General features: G+C 43.1%; 1 protein-coding gene across 2 annotated transcripts in view; it reads left to right on the forward strand.

Annotated features, from left to right (window-relative positions):
- anapc7 (anaphase promoting complex subunit 7) overlaps window positions 1-18,464 on the forward strand; it is a 51,892-nt gene that overhangs the window by 320 nt on the left and 33,108 nt on the right. For both annotated transcript variants that reach the window (XM_085961590.1, XM_085961589.1), the window contains exons 2-3: window positions 805-1,006; window positions 7,441-7,627. In XM_085961590.1, the coding sequence (XP_085817716.1) occupies window positions 906-1,006; window positions 7,441-7,627 (288 nt within the window). In that variant the 5' untranslated portion in view covers window positions 805-905. The remainder of the gene's footprint in view (window positions 1-804; window positions 1,007-7,440; window positions 7,628-18,464) is intronic.

An 18,464-nucleotide genomic window follows, 5' to 3' on the forward strand; every position in this document is an offset into this window, starting at 1 on the left:
TATTACTAAAATGTAGTACATTATTAGTTTATATATTAAATATTTTACTAAAATTTAGTACATTAGATAGTTCATTATAATAATTATATTTTACTAAAATTTAGTACATTATATAGTTAGTTATTTAATTATATATTACTAAAATTTAGTACATTAGATAGTTCATATAGCTTACTAAAATGTTGTATTATATAGTTTATTATTTTACCAAAGTTTAGTACAGTATATAGTTCATAATATTATATTAAAATTTAGTACATTATATAGTTAATTATATTTATTATATTTTACTAAAATTTCTATTATATAGTTCATTATATTAATTATATATTACTAAAATTTTGTACATTATATAGTTCATATAGCTTACTGAAATTTAGTATATTATAGTTAATTTTACTAAAATTTTGTACATTTATATAGTTAATTATATTGTATTTTACTAAAATGTAGTACATTATATAGTTCATAAAAATATAGCTTACTGAAATTTAGTATATTATATAGTTAATTTTACTAAAATTTTGTACATTTATATAGTTAATTATATTGTATTTTACTAAAATTTAGTACATTATATAGTTCATAATTATATTACTAAAATGTTATATTGAATTATATATTATAAAATTTAGTACATTATATATTAATTATATTTTACTAAAATTTAGTACATTATATAGTAATTACCGCGATAAGATTTATTTTCTCTTTTAACTAAGTTACAAGCAATCCCTTTCAGTTTTAAGTTATATATTTTCAGTAAATAAACGAGGACGGGTGGTTGTTATTATTATTCTTCAGGCAGTAATCGGGCAGCTCCGGCTGGGGGAGGCCCGCAGCGCCATTTTTGATGTGCTAGTTTGGTGTCCGCTTCACACCGGCAACTTCTCTGGCAGCAGAAGATGAACGTTATCGACCACGTCCGGGATATGGTGGCCGCTGGCCTGTACTCCAACGTGAGGCTACTCAGCAGCTTGTTACTGACCATGAGCGACAACAACCCGTAAGTGGCTGCTGGCGAGTTTTCTCGCCTCTCGGGCAGCTTGTTTGGGTCCCGGTTTCTGTGTATCCGAGTTTCCCATCAGTACTAACACGGCCTGGTTTTAAAGTGCAACCTGTTTTTTTTTAAATGTGACCCCCCCCCCCCTTCTTTCCTCCCACACTAACTCCATTAAAGGTTGGTATTCAGGGTTAAATATACGTGTGTTATAGTTGTAGTTTAACTAGTTTCCTCGTGGGAAGATGAAAGCGGTTCAGGTTTACAAGAACTGCCGGTATCACTGAGCTGTGAATTGGGGATGTCACAGAACAGTATAAGTCTTTGATTGTATTCAAGTGTTACAAGATCATGGTTATAGTATTGTCACCTGTGAATTAGAATGGATTCATGTTTGTGGTGCTATAAATATTGACGGTTATGAGGAAAGACCAGAAAATTGAACTAGATAGCTTTGATGTGGAGCTCGCAGTGGCTCAGGCATGATGGCTGAAATGGCTTCCAAGACTTGAGCATGTAATCTAGGCTGTATTGATTGGCTCCTTGCCCCCAACACACTGAATTTAAACTTGCCATCTTCAAATCCCTCCCCGGCCTTATCTGCCTATCTCTACTACTTCCTCTGACTGGCCTTTTGTGCATCTTACCCTTGCTTTACTTCACCATTGGTGGCAGAGCTTTCAGCTGCCTTGACCCCACTCTTGAATTCCCACTCTAAATATGTGTGCCTGTTCACTTCTTGCTACCTTTTAAACCCCTTCTGCAAAGCCATTTTTTTTGGCCCAGCTTTCAGTCACCTTTTTTAATTCTCTCTCCATGACTTGATGTCTGCTTTTATTTTCTCTCCCTGCCCCATGTAAAGCACCTCTAAATGTTTTCTACGTTAAAGGCACTTTCATAATACAAGTTTGTTGACACTTTAATACTAATGGAGTGGTGCCTTATTGGAGGGATTATCCTTCAGATAAAATGTTAAACCTAGGGTCTCATCTGCCACTTCAGTGATTTAGGTGGATGTTAAAAATCCTATGATCTTGTTCAAAGAACAGGAGTTCTGGTGTCCTGGCCATAACATGCCTTCCTCAACCAGCAGCACCAGAATGCTAAACATTTAACTCCTTGTTGGTGGGATCTTGATTTCTGCAAACTGGCTACTGTATTTGCCTGATAATAGTTGTTGCACTTTAATGCATTTCATTGTATGTGGGGGAAAAAAAAACTACAAATACTAGAATTCTGAAACAAACAATCAATAAGTATCTGTAAAGAGAAGAGACAAGTGCAACTCTGCCATTGTACACAAAGCGCCTTAGGAAGTTCTGAGATGTGATAAGGTGTTATATAAAATGGAAGTTCTACCAGAAAAATTCACATTGATAGTATTGCAATTACTATTGCTCTCCAAATTTGTTCATTCGGTTCAGAAGATTATCCTGACTACTTGACTATGATTATCACAATAGGAAATTGGCATTCCCAGACAAATTCTGAGATGGGAAATCAGCTGCTGTGGCACAATTTGTGCTGCCACAGTTGATTTGGTGCCCCAAGGGATGTGAGTGGGGATCATTGTTGCTTTGCTTCTGATGCTGTTTTTGCTGCTTCCTGCAGCTTTTACCTGATGTTGGATTTCTTCAGCAGTGGACTCTGTCTTGTGGGGAGTAAGTGGGAATTCCTGGTCTTGCAATAGATCAGAAATTCCTGTCCACAGCAGAATCAGCTCCTGGAATGAAGCAGCAGCATCAAGTGGGAGCTGCAGTTAAGACCAGCAGTGAGAAGATCAGGGAGGGAGCATACCTTTGTGAACTGGGGAGGGGGATGATTCGAGAGAGGGGGAGGAAAGTCATTGTTCAGGTAGAGAAGTGATGGTCAGGCTAGTATGCTGAATATGGGTTAACTCAAACGTCACTTATTTTTCCTACTTACAAAAAGAGGATTGAGAAAAGACCATCCAGTCCATCAAACCTACGCCATCCAGACAAAGATGCAACCACATACATCATTGGCTCATCCCCTAATCATGCATTCCCCTAGGAGTTGCAAAAATCCTGTGGAAAAATCAGGAAGAAGTTTGGGAAATTCCTCTCTGATTCCAAGGCAATCAAATTAAGCTCCAGAAGACCCTGGCAACCCATAATTGCAGCTGACAACTTAAGGCTAAAACTGTACATGTCCTTTTCTCCTGAGAAGTTGTCAAGTTCCTTTTTAAAGCATTCTAGTGAATATATACCCCTCTCAATTTTCGGTGGGGGGGGGGACACTTAACCTACATTCTGCCTATAGATTTTAAATGCATGCCTCTTGCTCCTATGCCTATCTATCTCAAATAACTCATTCAGTCTGACTGAATCCATTCCTTTCATTTTAAAAACCTCAATCATAAACCATTCTAAGTTTGTGTTTCCCCAAAGCAAACAACCCTATCTCTTGGAACTTGTCTTCATAAATTAAGAACCCTAGAGCAAGATATAATTTTGGTTGCACTCCTGTACACGTTCTCCAGATCCTCTAACTTTCACCATATGTGGGAATCAGAATTGGATACTACTCCAAGAATGGGTTTACTAAAGCCTTGTATACCCTAAATATAGTACTCCTTAATTTATACTCGATGGTTCTAGCAATACAACTTAAAATGCTATGGGGGAGAAAGTCGGTGTCGCCCCGTTTGGGGCACAATTATCAGCCGGGAGCAAAGTTTTGCGCCTGGTGCTAATTATCGCCTCCGACTGCAAACTTGGCTTCTATCGCCCCTGGAGGTGATTGGAGCGCTAAATCAGGCGCTACACACCTCTCAAGGTGCTAACGCCGAGGAGCGAGGCGCTACCTCAGAGGTAGTCAGCAATGGAACACAGACACACTGGCGCTGGCCAGTTCTTAAAGGGGAGGGTCGATCTTGCTCCCCATCCAAACCCTGCTCCTTGCAACCTTGAATCTCGGCCTGGAGAGACCCGTACATCAAATCTGCTGGAAAAAGCAATGGAGGTGTCCAGGGAAAGAGCCGAGTGCAGCCCCCATAGTCTCTTAATTCAATGCAAGGAAGATCAAATCAAAATGAACCTGCAAAGTGCTGCTCAGTACCCAAAACTCCTCAACACAGCGTTGAATATCTCCAGAAGAGTCTCTCTCTCTCTCTCTTACACAGAATGCGTGGTGCAAAAATGTTGCCGACAAAATAAGGCAGGAAGCGGTTGCCTTTAAATAGCGCTCCCCCAGTCCCTTCCCGACTGCAAAATGCTCCCCTCAACCTGTCGTTGCTAGCGGCAGGCGGTAAGGCAGGGGCGCCACTCAATATCCGGTCCGGGGCGTTACACGCTTGACTGACGTCAGGATCTGCGGGTGCAGATCGTGGCGGTAGTGTTTAGCGCCGCCGCAAAATGTCTGGTCAATTTCGCGAGCAGTGCAAACATCGCCGCACCCGGGCGCTAGTTGCTTTGCGCCCTCTTAAGGCGCTAACCGGAGGCGCAAACCAACCGAATTTTTCCCCCAATTTGTTTCCCTATAGCCACATCAAACATTTTGTTTGTACACCTTTAATGAGTGTTCAGCTATTACCTCCAGGTCCCTTTCTTGATCTGTTACCTTTAGCAGATACCCTTGCATGGTTTAAACACGCCTTGAGTTTCCCAACCCCAAATGCATGACACTGCATTTGTCCATATTAAAGGACATTGCTACACAAGAGTCCAATACTGTAGCTTGTCCAAATCAGCCTGCAACTTTTTGATTTGGTCTAAATTACTAACATTATCATATCAGCAAATTTAGGAATAGTTCCATTAATGACCTCCTCTAAGCCTTCAATGAAAATGATAAATAGCAATGGTCCCAGCACAGTGCTTTGTATAATTCCACTCTTGATCACGAGCCATTCAGTTCTATTACTTAATAGCCCTCTGCTTACAAGATTTCAATCAGTTACCTATCTAGCATAGTATGTGTCCTATCATCCCATATGATCTAATTCTTTCCAGTAGCTGTCTGTGTGGTACTTTATCGGAACACTTTTTGGAAATCAAGATATACAGTATCCACAGGACTGCCATCATCCACCATTCTGGTCACCACCTGAACAAACACAATCAGGTTAGTGAAGTAGGACCTGTGTGTTCTGATGCCATGGTGAGAAATCCCTAATAACGGCCAAACTTCCCAAATGATCATAAATAGCATTCCATATAATGCTTTACAACAGTTTCCCTGCAACTAACACCACAATCACAGACCTATAGTTTCCAAGGTCAGATTTCATCCCCATAAGTAATGGGACCACCTGAGCCTCCCTCCAACCCATTGAACCAACCTGGACCTCAATGACCAATTGAATACACGAGCCAGTGGCGAAAATAAACAAACCTTTGCTTGCTGTAGGGGGTAAACAGAATTGGGTCTAGCAGCACTAACTGCTTTAAGTTCATTAATCTTGGCTGAGACCATTTCTGCACTTCTTTCTGTTGAAGCAGTTTTTTTTAGCTGCACACCCATCTTCTACTACTGGGACTGTGGTATTTATTGAGAAGTGAAAACTGATACAAGCTGTCTAATTTATTTAACACTCAGCATATTTTTATCTTCATATCTAACCTGTCCTGATAAACCCCTCAAAGCACCAATGCTGCCTTTAATTGTTTTCTGACTTCTAACAGAAAGGAAGCAAGTACTTGCATTTAATATAACCTTATCACATAGGATGTCTCAAAATGCTTTCCGATCAATGGATTACTTTTGAAGTGCACTTTTTTTATGGGCAAATGCAGCAGGCAATTTGTGTACAGCAAAGCCTCGCAAATAATTGTCCACTATCTTTTTTCTAATACATTTTAGCTTTCCTAATACATAATGTGGGGTAGAATGGTATTGTACTAGACTCTCAATATAAGGTCATGAATTCAAATCTCACCATGGCAAGTTGGGAAATTGAAGTCAGTAAATCTGGTAATTTGTGGACTTGCACCAGAATAATTACCATGAAAGCTGCCAGATAAAACTGGTTGATTGACAATGCACTTAGGGCAACTAGCAATAAATGCAACTTCAACTTTATTTATTCTCCAGCTTTTAATAACTGTCCTCTCTAGGCAATTTTACCTTTTTTATACATCGTGAAATAATTTCTTTTTTTAGATTACCTTCCCTACCAACCTCCAGCCATTTAGACTTCACTATACAATGAAACCTGCTTGTCTAACAGCATATACAAAATAAAATAAATTTGTCTCCTGTAGGGCAGTAATTCCTGCCTTCACAGCATACCCCAATGTAACTTCAATGAATCTTGAAGATTTTGGGTTCAAACCCTTCTCTAGGACTTGAGCACATCAGTTTATGCTGAAACTTCATGCAGTACTGAGGGAGTGCAACATTGTCAGAAGTGCTGTCTGTTGGATGAGATGTTAAATCATGGCTGCCTATTCAGGTGAGCATAAGATCCCATAGCACTTTTTTGAAGAAACCGCAGGAGGATATCTTGGTGTCCTGGCCAATATTTATCCCCCAATCAACATCACTAAAGCAGAAATTCTGATCATTCTCTCATTGCTGTTTCTGGGACTTTGCGCTGTGTGCAGATTGGCTGCTGGGTTTGCCTACATAACTGCAGTGACTACACTTCCAAAGTTGATTGGCTGTGAAGTGCTTTGGGACATGTGGATGTGAAAGGCACTGCTAAAATGCAACTGCATAAGTGAAAATTTAGCACTCGATTCAGCATTAAATTATCAGCAGCATTAATTTGTGTCATCTAACTGAAATCTAACAATACAATGCGCACTGTTGCCCAGATGGATGTCATCTTGGGATCACTGCTAAGTACTAAATCTAATACTCTAATAAATATTCTCTCTAGTACTCTCCAAAATATATTGAATAGGGAAACAATAATTGACAGTATCAACAAATAATTCAGTCTTGTCTTCCTCTGAACTTACCTGCCCATTATCAGACCAGTTAATGAACAGATCGTTAAAACCCCCATCAAAACAGCACTACACTGTTCTACTTTTGTAACTTGATTGGCATTCGCTGTCTTGCTCTACCTGTTGCCCCAGCAGTGCTTAAAATCCATCGATTGGGGAAACAAGTATTTAAAAATAATCAATGCACTATTTTGTAAAAATTCTACCTTTTCTGGGGGGACCTGCTCCTTGGACTTGCTCCAACTGTGTGTCCTAGTGGGGATGAAGAGATGAAAACTGGGGCAGTTTTTGGAAGGAATGTGTACAATTCTAAATTTGGCTAAATTCTAAAGGGAAATGGAAAGGAAAGTTGACATTGGGTTTATGATAAAATAAGATTGTCTTAGAAAATTTATGTGATATAAGTTGTTGTGATCTTGGTGACCAACCTTCTTCCCTTCATGCAAAAAAAAAGTCTATCAAATAAAGATTGCAAGTAGTTTTGCAGATGCACTAATTCTGATTTATTTGTTCTTTACTCCTTAGAGAATTATTCTCCCCAGTGCAGAAGTACCAGCTACTTGTCTACCATGCAGATTCTCTCTTTCATGATAAGGAATATCGTAATGCTGAATCTAAATATAAAATCGCTTTACAGCAGAAGAAGGCCCTGAGTAAGACCACAAAAGTGAGACCGGCTGGTGGGGGCACTCCCTCAACCCCACAAACACAGGTAGTGTGTAAAGAACAAGGTTTTTTTTTAAAGATGTGTTTTTACTCACTCCTTCAAGGCTGTTCAATGGCACCTAGCTTGTTGCTGACAAAAGTTATTGAATTACTCCCCCTGCCCTCCTGCCCCCCTCACCACCTCCAACCTCTAACAGCCATGATTTTGTATATAAATAAATAAAGCTCATCTAAAGGATAAGTCCAGAACAAGTACAGGTAGACTATCCTTTATCCGAAAACCTCGGGACCAGCCGAGTTTCGGATAAAGGAGAATTTCGGATTTCGGAAGGTGGGTCGGCGGGGGTCCGCGGGGGGGTCGTGCGCACGACTTACGCTGACGCTCAGCGTAAGTCAGTCGGCGGGGGTCGGGGCCGGCGGGGTACGCGGGGGGGGGGTGGGCGGGGTATGCGGGGGGGGGGGTCGGCGGTTGTCGGGGCTGGCGGGGTCCGCGGGGGGGTCGGCGGTTGTCGGGGCTGGCAGGGTCGGCGGTTGTCGGGGCCGGCGGGGTCCATGGGGGGGTCGGCGGTTGTCGGGGCCGGCGGGGTCCGCGGGGGGGTCGGCGGTTGTCGGGGCCGGGGAGGTCGGCGGCTGGCGGGGTCCGCGGGGGGGTCGGCGGTTGTCGGGGCTGGCGGGGTCGGCGGGGGGGTCGGCGGTTGTCAGGGCCGGCGGGTCCGCGGGGGGGGTCGGCGGCTGGCGGGGTCGGCGGTTGTCGGGGCTGGCGGGGTCCGTGGGGGCTGGCGGGGTCCGCGGGGGGGTCAGCGGTTGTCGGGGCTGGCGGGGTCGGCGGTTGGGGGGGGTCGGCGGGGGGTCGTGCACACGACTTACCCTTTATCCGAACTTCCGCAACCGGAGCCCTCTAAAAACCGAAGGTTTTTTTGTTCAGCGTAAGTCGTACGCACGACTTACGCTGAACGAAAAAACCTTCGGTTTTTAGAGGGTTTCGGTTTTCGGAAGTCCGGATAAAGGGTAGTCTACCTGTACTTTGATGGGTAAGTATTCATAAAAAGATAAGTAAGGGGAAGTCTGATTCAAGGGGGTTGAACTGGAAGACATTGGTCCTAATGTTCCATGAAGCTTGCTGGTGACCAGTTGAAGCTTTGTTAAACCTGTTGGAGGCCAATAAATTGTAGTCACCTACTAATGTTCCCTGTAAGCTACGCTTTGTCCTGCGCAGCCTGTTCCTTTTAATGCGCGGTCCCTTTAAATTTCTGTGCATGCGTGGTATTACAGTGTAAAAGCTGGTGAGCGGCCTGCATGGGAACTTTGAGATTATTAAGCGGCCATGCACCTTAGCGGGAACGCTGGTTACTTAGTCACCGGCTAACTTAACAGTGCCCTGATAAGCTGGGGAGTTTTGAGGGCTGCCTTGACAGCAACAAAACCCTGCGCTCTAAAAGATAGAGCAAACTAATTCCCTCCCCACTAACAACTGTCTAGTTTGAGATTGCTTACTGTGTGCGGAATTGCAAGCACAGATTCAAACGCTGTCACTGTAGTTCAGTGTGTGATTGCATTTTTGAGTGTGTCCTTCAAGCAACATATTGTTTGATACTGTGGTCCTTGACAAAAAACTATTGAAAAAACACTTGTATAAACAACCTCTAGTGACTTTAGGGTATGAAGGTCAACATTAATGCATGTGAACATAAGAACATAAGAAATAGGAGCAGGAGTAGGCCAAACGGCCCCTCGAGCCTGCTCCGCCATTCAATAAGATCATGGCTGATCTGATCCTAACCGCCAATCTACTATCACAGAACCATCTCCTGAATCTAACAGCATTAGACACACGAAATAGGAGCAGGATCAGGCTACACGGCCCCTGGGCCCGCTCCGCTACCCACAGGACCATGACTGATCCGAATCTAGACTCATGTCCAAATTCCTGCCTGCTCCCCGTAACCCTTAATTCCCTTTACTTCTAGGAAACTGTCTATTTCTGTTTTAAATTTATGTAATGATGTAGCTTCTACAGCTTTTTGGGGCAGCATATTCCATGGACCTACCACCCTCTGAGTGAAGTAGTTCCTCCTCATCTCAGTTTTGAAAGAGCAGCCCCTTATTCTAAGACTATGCCCCCTAGTTCTAGTTTCACCCATCATCGGGAACATCCTCCCCGCATCCACCCGATCCAACCCCTTCACAATCTTATATGTTTCAATAAGATCGCCTCTCATTCTTCTGAACTCCAATGAGTAGAGTCCCAATCTACTCAACCTCTCCTCATATGCTCATCCCCGGGATTAACCGAGTGAACCTTCTTTGTACTGACTTGAGAGCAAGTATGTCCTTTCTTAAGTATGGACACCAAAACTACGCAGTATTCCAGGTGCGGTCTCACCAATACCTTGTACAACTGAAGCAATACCTCCCTATTTTTATATTCTATCCCCCTAGCAATGAAAGCCAACATTCCATTGGCCTTCTTAATCACTTGCTGCACCTGCATACTAACCTTTTGAGTTTCGTGCACCAGGACCCCCAGATCCCTTTGTACTTCAGTACTTTCCAGTTTCTTGCCATTAAGATAATAACTTGCTCTACGATTTTTCCTGCCAAAGTGCATAACCTCACACTTTCCAATATTGTATTCCATCTGCCAAATCTCTGCCCACTTACTTAGCCTGTCTATGTCCCCTTGCAGGTTTTTTATATCCTCCTCACTCACTACTTTCCCTCCCATCTTAGTATCATCTGCAAACTTTGATATGTTACACTCGGTCCCCTCCTCCAAATCGTTAATATAGATTGTAAAGAGTTGGGGACCCAGCAGTGACCCCTGCGGAACACCACTAGCTACTGATTGCCAGTCTGAGAATGAACCATTTATCCCAACTCTCTGCCTTCTGTTAGATAGCCAATCCTCTATCCATGCCAGAATATTACCCCCAATCCCGTGATTTTTTATCTTAAGCAATAATCTTTTGTGTGGCACCTTGTCAAATGCCTTTTGGAAGTCTAAATACACTACGTCCACTGGTTCCCCTTTATCCACCCTATATGTTACTTCCTCAAAGAACTCCAGCAAATTTGTCAAACATGACTTCCCCTTCATAAAACCATGCTGACTTTGTCCTATTAAATTATGATTATCCAAATGTCCTGTTACTGTCTCCTTAATAATGGACTCCAAAATTTTACCTACCACAGATGTTAGGCTAACCGGTCTATAGTTTCCAGCCTTCTGTCTACTGCCCTTTTTAAATAAGGGTGTTACATTAGCAGTTTTCCAGTCTGCCGGGACCTTTGCCGAGTCCAGGGAGTTTTGGAAAATTATTACCAATGCATCCACAATCCCTACCGCCACTTCCCTCAAGACCCTAGGATGAAAGCCATCAGGTCCAGGTGATTTATCCGCCATGAGTCCCATTATTTTACCGAGTACCACTTCCTTAGTGATTTTGATCGTGTTTAGCTCCTCCCCTCCCCCCCCCCCCCCTTAGCCCCCTGTTTGTCCAGTGTTGGGATATTCTTAGTGTCTTCTACTGTAAAGACTGATATAAAATATTCATTGTGTTTTTGCCATCTCCATATTTCCCACCATTAATTTCCCGGTCTCATCCTCTAAGGGACCAACATTTACTTTAGCCACCCTTTTTCTTTTTATATAACTATAGAAACTCTTACTATCTGTTTTTATATTTTTTGCTAATTTACTTTCATAATCTATCTTCCCTTAATCAATCTTTTTGTTATTTTTTGCTGTCTTTTAAAGTTTTCCCAATCCTCTATCCTCCCACTAGATTTGGCTACCTTTATATGCCCTTGTTTTTAGTCGAATACTATCCTTAATTTCTTTACTTAGCCACGGATGGCTGTCTTTTCTTTTACACCCTTTTCTTCTCAGTGGAATATATATTTTTTGGAAGTTGTAAAATAACTCCTTTAAATGTACACCACTGATCATGTATCGTCTTACCCTTTAATCTATTTTCCCAATCCACTCTACTCAATTCCGCTCTCATACCTTCATAGTCTCCTTTATTCAAGCTTAGCACGCTTGTTTGAGATCCAACCTTCTCACCCTCTAATTGAATATGGAATTCAACCATGTTATGGTCACTCATTCCAAAGGTTCAGTTACATACTGCTCAAGAAACCCATCCCTAATACACTCAATGAACTCATCCTCAAGGCAGCCCTGCCCAATTTGATTTGTCCAATTAATATGATAGTTAAAATCCCCCATAATTATAGATGTTCCCTTATTACAAGCCTCAGCTATTTCCTGATTGATACTCTGTCCAACAGAGTTGCCACTGTTCGGAGGCCTATAGACTACGCCCACTAGTGTTTTTTTCCCCCTTATTATTCCTTATCTCCAGCCAAACTCTTTCATTATCCTGATCTTTTGACCCAATATCATTTCTCTGTATTACAGTGATTCCTTCCTTTATTAACATAGCCACCCCACCTCCCCTTCCTTCCTGCCTGTCCTTCCTGATCGTTAAATAACCTGGTATGTTTAATTCCCAGGCATTGTCACCCTGCAGCCATGTTTCTGTAATGGCCACAAGATCATACCCATATGTAGTTATTTGTGCCATTAACTCATCTATTTTGTTACGAATGCTACGTGCATTCAGATAGAGAACTTTCAAATATGTTTTGTGACACTTAGTTCTTGCTTTTGCCCTTTTTATTACTTTACCTTTTACTCCATACCTTCTGCCCCTTTGACATGCTCTGGTTTTTAATTTCCCCACTGCTACCCAAGTCTATGACCTTCTCTGTTGTCATTTTTATTATTTGCTCTCTAGGAACCTCCCCCCCACTAGTTAGTTTACAGCCCTAGTTATATGATCCGCCAGGACTCTAGTCCCAGCACTGGCCAAGTGAAGCCCGTCCCAACGGAACAGCTCCCTCCTGCCCCAGCTGGTGCCAGTGTCCCAGGAAGCAAAACCCATTTCTCCCACACCAGTCTTTGAGCCACACATTTAACTCTCTCATTTTATTTGTCCTAGCCAAATTTGCTTGTGGCTCAGGTAATAATCCAGAGATTATTACCCTTGTGGTTCTGCTTTTTAATTTGGCCCCTAGCTGCTCAAACTCCCTCAGCAGAACCTCCTTCCTTGTCCTATCTATGTCGTTGGTACCAACATGGACCACGACAACTGGATCCTCCCCCTCCCACTCTCTCTCTCCAGTCCAGAGAAGATGTCCTTAACCCTGGCACCGGGCAGGCAACACAGCCTTCGGGACTCTTGCTCTCGGCTGCAAAGAACTCTATCTATCCCCCTAACGATACTATCCCCTACCACTACAACATTTCTTTTAACGCCCCCCGCTCCACGGTGCTGTGGCCAGGTTGCTCATCCTCCCCGCAGTCCCTGTTCCCATCCTCACAGGGAGTAAGAGCCTCGAACCTGTTGGACAAGTGCAAGGGCTGTGGCTCCTCCAACACTACCTCCTGGATCCCCGTACCTGCCTCACTTCTAGTCACACCATCCTGACCCTGGCCACGGACTACATCTGAATTAATTAATCTAATTGGTGTGACTACCTCGTGATACACAGAGTCCAGGTAACTCTCCCCCTCCCTGATGTGTCTCAGTGTTTGAAGCTCGGACTCCAGCTCTTCAACACGGAGCCGGAATTCCTCGAGCAGCCAACACTTACTGCAAATGTGATCACCGTGAGCATCAATGGTGTCCACCAGCTCCCACATATTGCAGCAGCAACACATCACCTGATCTCGCATTCTATGTAATTAATTAAATTTGATATTATTTTTAAATACCCTCTGTCCCGATTCTAGATGATGAATATCGCACCTTAGAAACTATAAACCGAAGAGATTAAAGGTTAAAAAGGGAGAAATACTTACCAACCAATCACTTACCCGCTTTCTGGTGACGTCACACTTGGATTACTTTTTACCTCTCTCCTTCCCTCCGAGTTCCCAGACTGGAGACTGGTAGGCCTTACCTGGGTCTCTGGGACTTTTATAGCCCCGCTGCTGCCGCTGAATTCCTGCCGACGCTGAGTATAAAAGGAAATTATACACTTAGGTGTATGATCTAACATAATCAGCAATAGTGTGCAAGTTATAAACAACCCCTAAAATGATATCCGTATATAGGCCATGCAACATAAAGAAACATCAAAAACTAAAGTCACACATCCACAGGCAGGGAAAATGCAGTGGCCACGGTATTTCCAGTTAAACTTGGCAATCAATATCCATTAAAAACAAACAGCTAGTGGCATCCCTTATGCGTTGTTTTTGTGCAAATGTATCTCGTGGGGGTGGAGGGCAAAGGAAAGACTCTGTAGCAGCTAGACTTCCTCAGGGCATGGTCAGGACACCCTTTTTTTGAATATTTGTTTAAAACAAAAGCAGTTTATTGAGTCACAGGAAGCAGGTAATTGATCAGAATAAAAGCCGCGTGCCATGCCGGACTCACTTTCTCAATCAGTCATACTTGCTCGCCTGAAAGTACTTTTGCCTAGATTTGCAGTCAGCCTGTTTCAGCAAGCTTCACTGGATACATGATTGGGTAAAAAAAGTCCAAATTAAATTGCTACAATGCGCATAAGGTATACAAGAACCTGGGATTATACTTGTCTATTCTCACCCCCGTCAAAGCCTAAGGCGAGGATCGCTGAAAAATGAAGCAGCAAAACCCCTGCTATCCTGGTTCCAGTAGGAAAAGAAGAGAAAGATTGCTCGCATCTAGAAATCCAAAGTCGAGTGGTTTTCCGATTCTCAATAGTTATACTAAATAGCTGTTCCACAAATCAAAGACAACTGTCCTTGATGCAAGTTTGAGATCTGGAGTTTAACAGCAGTGGGAAGTACAAGTCCTCTGCGATGCACGGCGTTTAAACATTCCTGAGAGTGTAGCTTAATCAGCATGTTGGTTGGGACTGTGACCCTCAAAAGAATGAAAACATTCCTGTAAACAAACTAACTCGGACTTAAGTTACACTTTCAAAAGCTGAATTTGCAATTTTGTGCAGAATTGTAGTTAACTTGTTGTAAACTGACCAGCAGTCATGGGAATGTGACTAAGCCAGTGGATGTGTGAAAACGTTCCAGTTCTTGTGTACTATGCTGCGAGGAGCTTCCTTCATGTTGAAGTACAAACCACCTGTATCTGTGTAAATTGTGCTAAATACATTTTTCAACCCGTTAGGGTTGCCACTAGTTTCTTTTAAATGGATATCAATTGTCAATTTTAAATTTGTATAGTTTTAGTGAGTTTGTTCTTGAGTTAAGGAGCATCAGTAGTGGAGAATAGAACACTTCCACTTCTTACACCCAGTTTTGGCTTCAAGCATGGCTTGACACAGAGCACCCTGTACTTTAGCCCACTAACATGGATTAATGCCAACATTAAAAGACCACCCCCTACTGTGCCAGTGTGATATTTTTCTATTTCTTATAACAGCTGTCCCAGTGCTTTTTTGACTGAGATAACTGAATTATGGGTTGCTTTGTGCTGTGGACCTAGACCCACCAGGAAACTCAGTTTAGACTATCCAATCTCATTTCAGGTAGGAATCCCTTTTATTTTTTCCTTGGGATTGACACCACGTGTCTGACAGGGCAGGAAACTATTTCTCTGGCATCTTGAAATGCTCTTCTGAGCCACCCACCAGCAAGAGGCATGAAGGCTCTTTGTTTCCCTCTTCTGGGTGGGAAGGTACCTGGTCCCATTGTAGCACAGGGGATTTAAACCTGCATCTTTCGTTGTGCTCTGCGGTTTATTTATGCTGTTGTAATATGTCGACTGTTGGGGATGGGGAATTGGAATAGTCAATGATCATGGCCCAGAAATTCGTGTCGGGGGCTTCCCGCGGGTGCAAGCCCCCGACCTACACTTACCTAGTGCGCCGACAGTTGAGGCCTGAGCCTGCGTGCATTTCCTCTCTGTGGCCCGGTCCAGCTCCCGGCGCGCTGTGCTTGTGTGACCCAGCGGCGTACTTAGTGCGATGCGTCGGCTGGGATCACGTGAGCACTGGGCAACCAATCGGAGGAGGCAAAAGTCCATTCATGAGTTTGACATAAGACCTGTCAAACTCATGAAAACTCCGGGCGCCCAAAACAGTACATAACCTTAAAATAAATTTTTAAAAAACATCACACTATTTAAATCAACTATAAATAACATTAAATAACCATTTTAAACAATAATTTAAATTTTTGAAAAAAATAATTTTATAAAAAATCGGAGCTAAAAATACACTTACCTTACTGTAAAGTATTTAAAAATAATAAACCTGTGGAAAAAATGTTCTAATTTTAATTAATTGACCACTTACCTTTTTAAAATGAAGTCCTTACGTCTGCTGTAAAAAGTGGAGGCCTTCACGCACTGGCAAACCTGTCAAAAAAAAAGGAAGTTCAACGCGCACGCGCTGCCTCATACGTCGCACGCGTTTCACCTCTTAACCCCTGCTTTCAGGGGACCGGAAGTGCCGTTTCCCCGCGCACTTCCATCGGGTCCACGCGTGGGTACCCCGTGCGTACTCACGCGTTGGGACCCGAATTACTGGGCCATTATCTGCAGTAAGTGTCTACAACTTGAGGAACTTCAGCTCCGAGTTGTTGAGCTGGAGTCTGAGGTGCAGACATTACGGGGCTGTTCCTTTCTGCTTTGACTGAAACGTCAACTCAAATTTCTCTCCACGGATGTTGCCTGACCTGCTGAGTTTTTCCAGCATTTTCTGTTGTTATTTCCTAGTATCCAATGTTGTTTGTCCTACTGGACAAAATTAATTTAATCATGAAAGGTGTATAATGAACCACATGTGACATTCCATACCTCTGCCATCTGGAACTTGTTTATTGGGGGAGTGGTATAAACTTTTGCGCCAATATAACAAATGAAAATGTTGTAATGGTATTGTTCAATACCAGAAGGAGCCCTGTTAATTGTATATCTCATTTAAGGGCATCTAGTAGCAGAGAGGTAGCACTGTATCTTTGCTTTGCAACAACAGCTTGCATTTGTACAGCACCTTTTTTAATGTAGAAAAATATCCCAATGTAGTCATAGTGGCATCATCAAAAAAAGGACACCAGCCAAAGAAGGAGACATTAGGAGGAGTAACCAAAAGCTTGGTCAAAGAGGTGGATTTTAAGGCGGGTCTTAAAGCAGAGGAAAGAGGTGAGGAGGCAGACGGGTTTAGCTAGGGAATTCCAGAGTTTGAGACCTAGGTGGCTGTAGGCATGACTGCCAATGGTGAGGTGAAGATGCACAAGAGGCCAGAGTCTGAGGAATAGATAGTATGTGGGAGGGGAAGGGGTTTGTAGGGCTGGAGCTGGTTATAGACATAGAAGAAACACCATAAAGGGATTTAAATTAGAGGATGATTTAGTGTCCGTGTGTTGATAAAGACACTGAAGACAGGAGTTGGTTCATAGGTTTTTACTAAGCAAAGTCTGGGGGGGGGTTCTAACGGATATACACAATATACAGGCTTATATAGCCCGAGTGGCAATTACCGGCATTACAGCACACCTGGGGCTCTTAAAGGCACATACACTACAATTCCTCCGCTTTTAGCTAACCAGTACATCATTTTAAGTAATTATTAATTACATGTTATAAGCAACATAATATACATTGCTGTAGTTAATTAATTATAAGTCAATCTCTCAGGAGGCTTCCTGACTCGGTCCGGATAACGCCTCGGGGGTGTGGTAGTTTCTGGTGGTGTTGTAGGTTCTTCTGGCAAGGCTGATTCGGTTTGAATGCCAGTGTCGGGTTCATCGGGTTCCAGTATCACCGGATCGGAGGTAGATATGGGTATCTCTACTTCATCGTTAGATGTATAGAGTTGTGGTGTAGGTTGTCCCTTTTCGGATGATTTTATGATTTGGTCAGCATGGCGCCTTATTATGCTTTCTCCGATGTCCACGGTATACATCAGTGGTCCTAGTCGTGTGCAGATAGTTCCAGGCTGCCATTTCTCGGTACGGTAGTCCCGGGCCAAAACTTGTTGACCTATCTGGAAGGTTCTAGTTGGCCTTTCATTCATGCCTTGAAACTGCCGGTTCTCCACGTCCCTTCTGATGTTGGGCTTGACCAAATCCAGCCAGCATCTTGGGTTTCTATTGAAGAACACCATGGCGGGAGTTTGGTTGGTAACCATATGTGTTGCATTCCTGTATGCGAATAAGAAGTTATCCACCTTGTGCTGAAGTTTTATGTCTTCATTACCCATGGCCTTTATGGCCTTCTTGAAGGTCTGGACAAACCTTTCAGCCAATCCATTGGTGGTGGGATGGTATGGGGTGGACGTGTAGTGCTTAACCTCATTGTTTTTTAAGAACTTTCTGAATTCTTCGGACACAAATTGCGGTCCGTTATCAGAACATATCTGTTCCGGCAGCCCAATCCTGGCAAATATGGTCCTTAAAACATGTGATGGTTTTTTCCGTGGTGGTGGAGGACATCTTTATTACCTCCGGCCATTTGGAGTGTGCATCAACCGCGATTAAGAACATTGAGTCCATAAATGGACCAGCAAAGTCGATGTGCACCCTTTGCCAGGGAGATGAGGGCCACTCCCATGGATGTAGAGGGGCTTGTGGTGGAGCGTTTTGGACCTTCTGGCATCCTAGGCAGCTCTTGGTCATTTCTTCGATGTCTCCATCGATACCTGGCCACCATACAAACGCCCTAGCTAGGTTCTTCATTTTCACTCCACCCAGATGCCCCTCGTGAAGCTCCTTTAGCACTTTATCCTGGAGTTTGGGTGGAATTACCACTCTGGATCCACACATCAAGGTTCCTCGGCACACTGACAGCTGTTCGCTTCTTTGCGAGAATGCTGGCAACAGTGGTTCGCCATGTGCTGGCCATCCCTTCACTGTTAAATCGTAGACC

This window comes from Somniosus microcephalus, chromosome 19 (assembly GCF_052327205.1).
Source record: "Somniosus microcephalus isolate GS21.2 chromosome 19, FLI_Smic_1.0, whole genome shotgun sequence".
NCBI classification, from domain to species: domain Eukaryota; kingdom Metazoa; phylum Chordata; class Chondrichthyes; order Squaliformes; family Somniosidae; genus Somniosus; species Somniosus microcephalus.